The 12,922-nt window shown below is 41.9% G+C and overlaps 1 protein-coding gene across 2 annotated transcripts; it reads left to right on the forward strand.

Annotated features, from left to right (window-relative positions):
* Window positions 1-2,282: 2,282 nt before the first annotated feature.
* Window positions 2,283-8,254, forward strand: PPP1R11 (protein phosphatase 1 regulatory inhibitor subunit 11). Of its 2 annotated transcripts, none has more exons than XM_032208946.1 (3): window positions 2,283-2,553; window positions 5,394-5,502; window positions 6,925-8,254. In XM_032208946.1, the coding sequence occupies exons 1-3, from the start codon at window positions 2,488-2,490 to the stop codon at window positions 7,143-7,145; spliced, it is 396 nt and encodes a 131-aa protein (XP_032064837.1). In that variant the 5' UTR covers window positions 2,283-2,487; the 3' UTR covers window positions 7,146-8,254. The 2 variants fall into 2 exon arrangements, with proteins under 2 accessions (XP_032064837.1, XP_032064838.1); XM_032208947.1 differs by lacking the exon at window positions 2,283-2,553 and adding an exon at window positions 2,617-2,807.
* Window positions 8,255-12,922: the final 4,668 nt, after the last annotated feature.

Here is a 12,922-nt window from a genome sequence, read left to right on the forward strand (position 1 = left end):
AGCCATGCAATTAATACCTTCTCTTTTATGTGCCTTCATATTAGCAAGTTTTCTGATTTGGGACATGTAGATTTAAATCCTGTTAAGCAGTTGAACACCCACCATCTAGCATAAGAACAATCTCAGTAACAACCAAACCTGTTGCATAGTGACTCCTACTGGTCAGTAGCTAACATAACATCAAAGCACCTTGAAGATTCGAAAATGGTGTGAAGAGGCTTTGCTGAAAGTTCATTGCAGTTGGATAGCGTAACTGATATGCAACCTTCACCTTTTGAATAGTTGTGGGTCCTTAGTACCTCATATTACGGTGCTGTCTTCTATCACTCTGTCTCTTAGATTTCCAAAATTTGAGTTCTTGATCGGATTCAATATGACAGAATACTGGGAACTGGCTTGAATATTGAAAAGTGGTAGGATTATTTTATTCCAATTCTTCTCCAAGGCATGAACTTTATTCCAGTTCTTCTCCAAGGCATGGACTCATAGCACTCTAATTGGGAGGAAGGACAGAAGCATGCTCTTTGGTGGTGTTGCATAATTTAGTCATTTGGGGAGGTGGGCATCATCTTTTTGACTCATGCACTGGAGTGAATGCAAAATACAGTTACTATCTCTGACTTCTTCCTAATATCTTAACTAGAGTTACCAGACTGATAAAGCAATTTCTTAGTGGAATCTTGAAAATGCCACTATAGTTTTACTTTTTTTAAAAGTTTGGACTAGTTAGTTGGGGAATAGTTGGAAATCATCTCAAATACAAGTCACAAATATTATAGGAAGTGGGTGATTGTCTTATTAATGGGGGAAAGTAGTTTGAATTCCAAGTCAGCAATTTGCCTATAACTACTGGCTTGAAGTATTGAAATATTGAAAACTCCAATGATAATGATGAAAAGAAAGTTGTCACTTATTCTGAGATAGGTATAAATATTATATAGACGTGGTGATACTCCACACATCTAAATTAAAGGATCTTCTGTCAAGGATTGCCTGCATTTTGAGATTCCATAATTGCTTCACACCATCTTAGACAACACAGATCCTTAGTGCTGTATGGACAGATTGTCCCTAGCAAAAAGTGTCCCTTAGTGGACCCTTTGGAAATTTACTCTAATGCAAAAGGGATCGAATCAGAAACTAGCATCTTCGTCCTAAAGCATCTTTAGGCAACCCTAGAGAAGCTAGTGCTTAAGGGGGCAGCTTTTATGTTTCCATAAACTGACAAATGAAATCCTTTCTTTTTTTAATCCAATTATGTCAGGTAAATATCAGGCTACAATGTGAGGATTTGAAATTCTTTGATACTTTTAGTTTTAGACTAATGATGAAGAATCCTCTTTAACATTTTAACCCTTTAATAAACATTATGAAATAGGATTTGGTGAGTTAGCATTTCTAAGGCTGAAACAGACATTTAAAAGGCTATAGGGTTCTTTGTCATCAAACTCCAGACAACGCTCTTTAACAGAACTCAGATGAAGCGGTATATAAGTCTACTGCTATTGTTCTAGTGTATTTATTCATCAAACAAAAATTACAAATTCAAACAAAATAAGAAAATAAAAAATGTGACTCTTCATATGGAATGAGGTTCCCTGGAGTTGAGTTACAATTAAAGCTGTGAAAGTTAACGGCTGCTACAGCTGAATCAGATAAAATACTCCAGACTTCCATAACTCTGTTATACAAAACTACGGTCATCGGGGCTGCCGTAAACAAAAATCCACGTTTCTTTGAATTCAAACTAGGATTATTTCATGCTGATGATCATAGATCAACAGAGTGGAAGCAGGGGTGAAATTCAGCAGGTTCTGGAGAATCACTAGTGGAAATTTTGAGTAGTTCTGAGAACAGTCAACTGGCTGGCCCCAGAGTGGGGAGGGAATGGGGATTTTGCAGTATCCTTCCCCTGCCACGCAGGTAGTAAAAAAAATTGAATTTCACCACTGGTTGGAAGGAATGTTGTAGGTCATCTAATCCAACGCCCCCCCTCCCCCAAAGAGAAGACTACACCATTTCTGACAGATGGCAGTCCATCATTTTCAGAACCAAGCCCCGCCAACACGAGCATAGGAAAGCCGAGGATAGCTGAAAAGAAACCTCTCGTCTCTTAACGCCCTCAGCCGGTCCTCCTGTTTGGGCGGGTGTGTGTGTGTGGACTAGATGACCTATAAGGTCCCTTCCAACTTTGTTAATCTCTTATCTAGGATTCCTTTTTCGCACACCGGAAGTGAGTCTGGAATCTCCACGGGGACCGGTTAAAGCAACGCACAGGCACCGGAAGTAGGAAGTGGGAATCGACGGCCGCTCCCGCTGCCTGGGAGAGAGGCGGTGACTGCAGCGTGCGAGTTTGGGTGCTGCGGCTGAACAGGCGCCGGGAGCTCCGCCGAGAGTCCTGGAGCGGGAGGCTCCACGGATATTCTTCCCTCCCGCGCAAAGCAGCTCCATCCGTTGGCCGGACTCTCCCGGCATCTTTGCCGCAGCATGGCCGAGTCCACTTCTACCGCGGGAGCCACCACGACCGTCACCGAGACGGAGGTGATTGAGCCGGTGAGGAGAGCGGCGGGGGTGGGGAAGGCTATTGGGGTGGGGGGGGGCGGAGGTGCAGCCGGCGCCATGGCAACCATGATGACGATGGAGGAGAGGGAGGAGCCCCGCCCGGGGAACCTCGGCGCCTGCGTTTGCCGTGGCAACCACGAAACGGGTCGGTGGGCTTCGGGGGCGGCGAGCAAGGCCACGATGGAAGAAGGGAAGGCTTGCGATCAATGGCTTTAAGTAGCGGAGGAGGGCAGGTCTTTTGTCAGGTAGCAGCGGTTGGCTCAGCTTGAAGGTCTTGGGTGGAAGAGCATCTGGGCAGCAGAAGCGTTCGAGGGTGGCAGGGAGAGAGCGAAGCTGCTCCCCCCCCAACCCAATTCCTGGAAACGACTGGGCTGCCGTGGGAATCGAGGCCCGGTCAATGTGGTCCATATGGGGACGGGAGCCCTGTCCAAAGTTTGAATCTTTTAATTGGGTTTGCTTTAAAAAACGGAGAAGAGCCTAATGCTGGAAAAGATTGAGGGCAGAAGAAGGGGACGACAGAGGATGAGATGGCTGGATGGAGTCATCAAAGCAGTGAGCTTAAATGGGTGTGTGTGTAGTAGAGGACAGGAAGGCCTGGAGGAACAACGTTGAGGTTGCAATGGGTTGGACATGACTTCGCCACTAACAACAAAAAATGGAGCAGATTTGGAAATGGAAGCTTCTGTCTCAGAATATGAATTAGCTCTGGCAATAAGCCTGTAACAGAGATTCTCCAGGTGATAGTTGTCCCAAAGGGGCTTTTTTTTTTTCAGGAGGCAACTGGACTTTTTTTTTTGTCTTTTGAAGGTGTTTCGCTTCTCATCCAAGGCGCGTCTTCAGCTCTTGACAAGATAGTGGGGAATGGAAGGATTTATGTTCCTTGCAGACAGCTGGTCATTTGCATCCTTTTAGAGGGTCCTTGAACCTCTTGGAGGTTTATCTGTGTCCTCAAGGTCTCTACAGATTTTTAGAATACAGATACAAACTAAGAATCTCTACAGACTTTTAATTATACAATTTGGGATGAACACCCTTTGAATGGTGTGGAAGTAGGAATGGATTTCCAGAGGAAAAAATGCAGACTACAAGAATATTTGCACTAATCAGGTGACCCTGAGGACACAGATAAACCTCCAGGTGGCCTCAAGGACCCTCTAAAATAATGCAAATGACTTAGCTCTCTGGCAAGGAATATAATTCCTTCCATTCCCCACTATCCTGTCAGAGCTGAAGTAGCTTCTTGGATGGGATGAGAAGCAAACCATCTTCAAAAGAAAAAAAAAACTCAAGAAAGTCCAGTTGCCTCTTTAAAAAAAGCACCTTTGGGATAGCGCTAGCAATAGCACTTCTTTGATACCGCTTCACAGGGTTTTCCAGCCCTCTAAACGGTTTTACAGAGTCAACTTTTTGCCCCCCCGACCATCTGGGTCCTTATTTTACCTACCTCTGAAGAAGGATGGTTTGAATGCTTCACAAGCTAAGAATGCATACCTGCTAAAGGTGTCCAAAATGAATCAGATTGATTTGAAGTTCTCTGATTCAGGGAACCATTTGATCAAATAGATGTTTGAATTTAGAAACAAATTTCATGATAAACTTAATTCAGATATTCAGCTGAACCCCTTGAGAACTGAATCAGCCAAAAGGAGTATGTGTACAGGCCTATTGATCGATCAGAAGCTTTGGTGTGATCCAGTAGTGTTGCTAGTGCAATTGAAATTATTTCAAGGATGCACATATTGGGGTTTTGTTGTTGTTTACATTTATCAACTGCCTTCAAAGACATTATTTATATGATGTTTACTTCTACCTTGGATATTGCAAGAGGCTGAGAGAATTTGACTCATGATCATTTAAACCACCTATAGTATTTTTTCAATTATAGATGGTCCTCAACTTACAACCGGTCGCTCATTGACCAAGTTACAACAGATCTACCTACAGTTATTTAGTAGTAAGATGACATTGGTTTTGTTGAAAACTAGCACTTCTTTTTTCTTTTCCTTTTCCTTTTCTTTTCTTTTTTTTTTGCAAAATTGTGCCCATAGCGAACCATTGGTTTGCTTAATAACCAGCAAAAAAGGGCAAAAAAGATAAAATCAGGTTGGTCATGTGACAATTATGTGACCGACTCACCTTACAACTTACAACCATGATGGGCAGGTTCCATTATGGTTATAAATCAAGGACTGCCTATAAAGCTCAAATGATAGGATACTTTTTTCAAAATTGTGGATGATTTTGTAGATTATTGATGAATAGATGTATCATATCAAGCATGTATATCATTTAAATTTTCTCTATATTAAGATACAGTATTTTGTTTTAGGAAGAAGGACTGTGCTAAAATGCCCTGATGTGATTGTTAGTGGATATAATGTTGAAGTACCACATTGTATTGTTTCAGTGCTGCCCATTTAAATGTTTTTCTATTCGTGCTCTTCATAAAACCTAAGAGCTCTTATATAGAATTCAATTAAGTCTTGGGTTCTCTACAGACAGCTCATATTTCTGCCCTAGAACCTATTAAAATATAAACTCTAATAATTGTTTCAATGTATAATGAAATGTTTATTTCTTTCATCTCTTATGCAAGTTAATGGCATAAGTTATGGTGGTATAGGTAGGGTTTGATCAGAAAAGCAGCAGCAATTAAACTTTGAAGTTGCCCGCAGAACTTATGGAGTTCTCTTTACTGGCAAAAATAAAGAGGTTTTTTCCCCCCCCTCAGGTACAGCTATGTAGAAAATATTCCGCAGAATTGAAAATCAAGCTGTTGTATATTGAATGGAAAATTCTTTGATTATCTGTTTATCAAACCCTCTTCCCAGGAAAATCGTAGTCTCACTATCAAATTAAGAAAACGAAAACCATCCAAGAAGGTGGAATGGTCAAGTGACACGGTGGACAATGAGCACTTGGGACGGAGATCTTCCAAATGTGAGCACTGCCCTTCTCTATCATTGTTTCTTAAAGTTCTTCCCCCTTACTTATATTTCTCCTGATGTGAGTGCATCATCCAGGGTGCACTACTTGAGGCCAACTCATTTTTTACATTTAGACTGTTGGCTTTAGGGTTACTCTCAAGTATTCTTAAAGGCCACATGACTCTTCTGTGGACTGATCACCTTCTCTAGCAGACAATATCGAAATGTAAGCATAGGTAATGAAATCAAGTTCCACAGTGTACTGACAAACTAGTGGAAATAGGGGGTTCCTGGAAAAACAGGTGGAGTCCTGTATCATCATATATGTTAGCCCATCCTGGTCCTCTACTGGGAAGCCACTTGCTATCATGGACATGTTCCATGGTTGTTGTTGTTTTTTATCTTTAGAATATCACCTTAAACTTCAGTTGGAAATGATAAGCTTTGGGGACACCAAGTTACTTATGACATTGTAGCCTGGAGAGGATACTAATTGCCTCAATTAACCATAGGTACTTAACAGTACTTACTGGAAATTGGATGAGAAGGCATCTTGTGATGATCACAGGAGGATAGAGATATTACTATAACAATAAGTGAATTAACTGGAGAGATGCCATTTGTCCTATTTCTAATTACTCCCTGCGGGTCCCTGGCCAAATAAATGAGCAACAAGAATAATTGCTACAGGAGTCAAGCCTGGTGTAGGGTCTCTACTTTTCCTTGGTGGCTTGGCTATAAAGAGGCTAAGAACTTGCTGTATCTCTTCCATCCCGGCACCAAACATGTGTCAGAAAAGTGAATTATTTGCTCCTGACTGCTGATCTGATCCCTATAGATCAGGGTTCCCCAAACTTGGTAACTTTAAGACTTGTGGACTTCAACTCCCACAATTCTGGAGTTGTCTGGAGAATTCTGGGAGTTGAAGTCCACAAGTCTTAAAGTTGCCAAGATTGAGGACCGCTATAGATTCATCTGGGAGGGATAGAGAGAAATGTCCTGAGTTTGAAGAAAGTCTGCATAGGCCTTTCATTTTCCAAAAGTGGGAATTGCTGGTAGATAAAGTGAGCAAGTGACTCTTCCTTTGTCTCCTCTCCCATTGCTGTAATTTGGTTGGATTGTTGTATTTCTGTGCTTATCTCTCTCGTGTTCTCTTCCTTCTTCACTGTCTGCCATTTCCTTCAATTCCTTACCTTCATGCATCCAATATTTCCATTTGTATATTTAACTCATTTTTCATTTTATTAAACACTGTCCCATGCCATACTTTCCTCACTTTCCTCTGTGTTCACAATGTCTCTTTATTCTTCCTGTGTTCTCTTTTTTTGTTTGTTATTCCACCTTCTTTTTTATGTCCACAATGTATTTGCTTCTGAGTCCTTTTTATCTTACCTTCTTGCCATTCCTCCGCGCTTCTTCCCTTTCCTCAACACAGGCTGCTGCATCTACGAGAAGCCCCGGGCTTTTGATGAGAGCTCAACAGAGAGCGAGGATGAGAACGATGACGGCTGTGGCAATGCCCATTGCATCCGAGGCCACAAAAGAAGCCAGAGGGGGAAGGCACAGTCTAAAGCAGGAGATGCTGGACCAAAGGAGAACAACTCCAAGAAGGCGGAGCTACCTGATCAAAACCACGCTGGGGCCATGCAACACTGAACCATACTTGGCCATGGGGCAGAGAAGGAGCTCCTCAACTCTCCCCCAAAGGAGGACTGACACTGCCCCAACTGAGGCGAGGGATGAAAAGAAGGGAAGGCCTATACCTCCAGTTCTCAGCTGTCTTGTGCTGCCTTGACTGTGGGTAAGGGGGAGGGAGGGCACGCACACCCAGCTCCACGCCTGTCTTGTGTCAGTGCTGCTACTGTTGTCTCTATCCATCTGTGGCTGGTGAGTCTGTCTGATGCCACCCATCCTCACCCTACCCAACGAGGAATGTATTGACAGGACCTTCTTGGGTACTGTGGCTGATTCTCCCCCCACCCCCCTGCAACTTAATTAAATATTTGTTATCAGTGATGAATATGATGGGGAGTAGGTCTGCTTTGAGAAGAGCAGTGATGGAACTTCAACCAAGATCTTTTCTCCTTCCCCTTGTCTTCCTCAGTATTTCTGGTTTCTTCCTTTATTGCAGGTTCCTTTCCCATTGGTCCTTTTTTTTTAGCTCTGTGTAAGAAACCTACAATCCACTGCTTGCATTCTTCTTGTGTGCTGAGCCTGCATCACTTTCACTGTCAGCTCCACTGCCTCCCACCTGCAGACTCACTCATGCAAAATTGCTCAACATAATGCTGCCTTAAAGATGCAGTCATCAGGTCTCTCCACTCTCTTAGGCTCCTAGTTCCTGGGAAAGGGTAGATGTTGATGCCACCTCATCAATGATAACACGACAATCTCCATTTGTCTTCAGGTATCTTCTTGAAAGGACATTCCCCCCCGCCCCCGTGCTTTTTTTTTTTCTTATATAGACGTCTGTAAGAATTCTTAGTAGTGGTAACGAAAGGAATGGAGAGGGTACAAAGGACAGGGGAAGTGGTTGGAAACATTGGGAGTCTTACTGATTTGGGGTTGAGAGAAATTTGAAAGATGTAAAAGATATGAATGTTGTATTCAAAGGCACAGGCTGATGTATGGACTAAAAAAAAAAAAGTTGGGCCCAGTCTGAAAACCTACAATTGATGAAATCCCCATGGTCACCTTGCACAATCCCTGTTATATTCCATTGCTTGGACAGAAATTCATATTAAATACGACCTTTCTTGAAACCACATGGGCTCCCCAGGAGCCTGAGGAATGGGACCTTCTGTTGCATGAACATTTGATTATTCTGACTGCCTGTGGTTTGATGTGGGAGAAGAGACAATTGTACATTCTCAACATCTCTTTCCTGCGTGTGATTATTTGAGCACCCTGCTGATATAAAAAAAAATCACATTCCACAAAAAAATATTCACAGCAGTGTAACCTTTTGGACAGATAAGCAGACTTGAGCTCAGTTTAGTGAGCCTTACAGCAGGCATGTTTCTTAGCCACCACGATGAACTACTTTTTTTCAGAGATTAAAGTTGAAGGTGCATGATCATTCTTAGTGGAAACCTTTAAAATATTAGGAAGACAATCTTTCTCCTTAGTGTGACATTATCCCCGTTAATTTTTGCATCATTTATTTGCTGAAGTGGGTTCTTGGCTTAGGGAAGAAGTCTGTGCAGGAAAGTTTGGGTTTCAGAGAAGCCTCTTGTGTTTTGTGTTCTCAGCTAGGTAAAATTTGGATTACAAAATAACAGAAGAAGGCTGGACCTCCTGGCATTTTGTGATAAACCTCATACCTAGCCACTATTTTTAGGCAAGTTGCATGGCACAATTTGGTAAATATTGCACTTGGTTGAGCTTATGGACTTCATTATGTGCTCTTTGCTCCCCCCCACACACACACAAACACATAGTGCAAACTGTACAGATGTGTAAATCTGAGCAGGTTAGATAAGCTTCTATATTAGTATTACTGTCTTTTTTCCCCCCACCAAAGAAGTAAGATATGTATTTGCTCACAATCACCTGACATCACCTGTGCCTCCATGATCGGTATATTTAATAGCTAACATGTTGCAAAACAGAATGTTGGATGGGAGAGTTCAGTGGGACTGGCCCAGCAAACATAAGAATTGCTGTATAAAATATGTTTACAGGAAAGCACATAATTAGGCAAAATGACTGGGAGGTCATTTAGGCCGTTTCTTGTTGGCCTTGTTGGAAAATAGAATGTTCATATTTTTTAAAAGCATTAAAATATATAGCATAGATTCATACATTTGAACTAAAGCCTTGGCTTCCTGGATCCTTGCAGTAACCTAAGTGCGGGGCTGAATTTAAGCAACGCTACCATCTCAATATGCACCACAGAGTGTCAAATTTTGCATATGACATATTTGTGTCAATTTTTCATACAGCAATTTAATTCTAGTTCATTCAATAAAAGTCATGCTTGGCAGATAAAACAAGCTGCCTGCATATTTCTGAGGGTGGCGGCCTTAACATTAAATATCTTAATAGAAATTACATGCATAGTATTGTAGGAAATTGGTGAGCATTAATATTAGGAGACCAGAAACTCAAATCAAAGAGGTTTTTCACCCTCTCAATTTGTAAGCCTTCTTACACTTTCCATTTCAACAATTAAGATTTTGCCTGAAACCCTGAGTTAGGATTGTTTCCATTTTAAAACATTCCTGAAATAGCTCTAAGCTAAAGTACACTTCCGTGAATGGCCAGCCAAAGTCGCTAGTTATTTGAATAACCCATTGTTTTGATGATTTTGCTGCAACTCTCCCTGTTGCTGGGAATTGCTGGGTGTTGTAGTCCTAACATTTGGAAGGCCCCCTGTTTTGAAAAGCTATGCCAGACTGTCAAGCTCTTGCATCCTGAAGTGCTGAGCCTGTGCCAAAGTTAATGGTTTGAATACTTAAATTGTATGGATTTTGCTGGTTGGCACGTCAGATTTGTGTTCATTTGGGATGTTTGGAACTCTGGGAAAGCTGCCTTGAGCTTCATGGAGAAGCAGAATATAAATATACTGAAGAATAAAATGTCTGTTCAATGAATAATATATAAAGTTCTTAAAATGGATGTCCGTCCGAATATAATGCTTTATCTTGATCTGGTAACTAAGGTTTTAAACCTTTTCCTAAGTTAAGGATGGGCAATCCGATTCTCAGCAGCACTAGGTCCCACAGTATGAAGGATTACAACTTCCCTGTTGTTTCTGCGTAGTCGCCAGCAATCCAGTGGAAGATTCTTGCCTTACCCCTGTTCTGGCTGTATTCAGATGCTCCTCTTTTAAATGTTTGTGCATTTTTGCCAGGAAAATGTTAGTTTGCTTTGCCCATTCCACAAGGCACTAGGAAAAATGTGTAGTTCACTCACAGATCACGAATTTTGTATGGAGAAAACCCCAAAAGCAAAAGCCTCCAGCACAAAAATGTGTGTGTGTTTGAGCCGGGGGGGGGGGGGGGGGGGGGGGGGGGGGGATACATCTTATTTTTTTTAGACCAAAAGGGGGAGCAAGGTCACCAGATAAGCATAGTTCTAAAGGAGAATTTTACAAGCATGTGGAGAGTAAAGCTATACATTGCTGGGATAAATGTGTTACAACATGAGTTTGTTGAGTAATTCATAATTTCTTAGTTCACAGCCCAAGCCAAAATCAGAGAAGACACAGTATGGCTTAACCCCTTGTGTAGGCCTCTCTGGAGACTCTTGGCTAAGAGAGCTATATACCACCTCTGGGGTCAGAAGGAGCACAATCCTGAAAATTTAATTATTGGAAAAGCCACACATCCTGCTTGAAACTTTAAAATATGTGTTTTCTAAGAAAAAAAGTTGGGCTGGATAATTTTTGTTGCGCTGTTGCGTTTTTATAATGTGGCAGGAATTTCAATCTCTGGGGTCAGCCTCTCTGTTGACCTCTTTGGTTTTGGATCTGGTGCTGCTTATAAACAGCTTGGTGTGCATTTTGCACTTTAAGAATCTGAAATATAAATTCCACCTCGAGCATAAAGGTCTGTTTTGCATAATTGATTCTACAACGGCTGACTTGCCTAACTCTGGGATTAAGTCTTGTCGGAAAGCAAAAGCTGTGCAGTCATCATATATGGCTCTGTTTTGAACAAAATATACTGTGGATTCAGCAGTGATCCAACATACATTGCGACAAAACCCCTCAATTTTAACCGTGGCAGGTTGTGCTTTTCTCTTTCCCTTTTTCTGGTGTTTCTTCCCTTCTTCACAGGGAAGCATGATCATAACAGCAGATGGATGCCAGCTGCTCTTTACTGTACATGTGGTACTCCAGAATGGCAGGACAAGAACGCTTAACTCAAAATGCCGCAGAGGATTCAAATATCTCGATGCTACCCAGCCTCTCTTCTGCCAGAACATTGTTATCCATCAGGCGGAGGCCAGAGAGCCAATTATAAAAAATAACATCATTATTACTCAAGATCAAAATTACAGCGCCTTCTCACATTAGCAACTCGCCTAGATGATACACAAGCTTAAAACTAGCATATAAGTGCTAAATCCCACTAAATAAAAATACAAACTTTGGGGCACACGTAGAAAAAGATTGGGCTACCAACGAAAGCCTGGATATCCAGCTAGGTGGAGATCAGCCATTGGTCCTGTGACTTAGTTGAACCTGCAGACATTTAGCAGCTCATCCCTCCCATTTCTGTATCTCACAAATCCTTGGCTCAAGTTAAAATGACAAATGATGAGGCTCCTGAGTCTGCTCAAATTCATGACCATTCAGTACAAGGGAATTGTTGGTATGGGGAGAATCCTTTAAAATTCCTTACTTTGAATCTTTTAGCAGATGTAGGCACAGAACTCTGGAGTGGGCCTGTTATTTATGGCTGTCAGATACAGGAACAAAGATTAAAAAGAATTAAAAACTGGGAGGAACACTTTTCCTGTGAGACTTCAGAAGGTTTATCAGTCCTCTCCCACTTATTTCTTTTTGTTCCTTCCATGTCCTTGATAGGGTGCTCTGCTCAGCTCCAGGTGGATTCCTTTTAGTTTCCTAACTTTTCTTAATAAAATGGTACTTTAATAGCTACAAAAACTACTGCTGAAGTTTTTACCTGCCTACTAGGTAATACACGAATATACTACTTATTCATCCATGGGATTTCTAGATTAGTCTAATCATATCTGACCAACAAAACTCCAGCCTTTCTGTTTCTCTGCTGCCATCCGATGGTTATCCAGATTCCTGCCTCTCAAATACACTAGTACAGAGAGTCCTTGACTTATGACCTGTCACTTAGTGACAAAACTGCGTTAGGGGTCACAGGTCCGCACTCTGGGCGCTCAGCAACCTGGCTGCGTGTGCAGTCATTTGAATTGTCCCGCGGTTATGTGATGCATGTTTTATGATGGATTTTTTTTTGCTGAAATTTACTTCCAGTTTTTTGGCAAAACCAGCCCATAGCGAACCATTGGTTCGTTTAACCACGTTGTTCGCTCAATGGCCGACACAAAAGTTGTAAAATTGGATCAGTCTAATGGGTGGCCTTGATTTTTGACTGTGTCACGACTTTACAACTGTGATAGGCAGCATTAGTCATAACTCGAGGACTACCTGTAATCTTCTAGAAACAGCTGTTGTTTAAAATGACAAGAGCTCCCCCCCCATGAAATGGGTGGTCGTTTCGAGAGAAATCTTGAGTGTTTTGCACAAAACACATGACGTCTTTGCATTCTCCAAGCAGCCTCCATGCCAACATCGGATGGAAACTGGCTGTGCTACAGTAATCAGCTTGTCATCTGCCTTAAAATACATCATTCCCGCATGCTGAGGCAGAGAGAGCATGCTCATGTAGGAACAATTACATAGGTATTTGAACAGGCCCCAACTTCTGGGATGTATTTGAAGTTAG

This window comes from Thamnophis elegans, chromosome 2, assembly GCF_009769535.1.
Source record: "Thamnophis elegans isolate rThaEle1 chromosome 2, rThaEle1.pri, whole genome shotgun sequence".
NCBI lineage: Eukaryota > Metazoa > Chordata > Lepidosauria > Squamata > Colubridae > Thamnophis > Thamnophis elegans.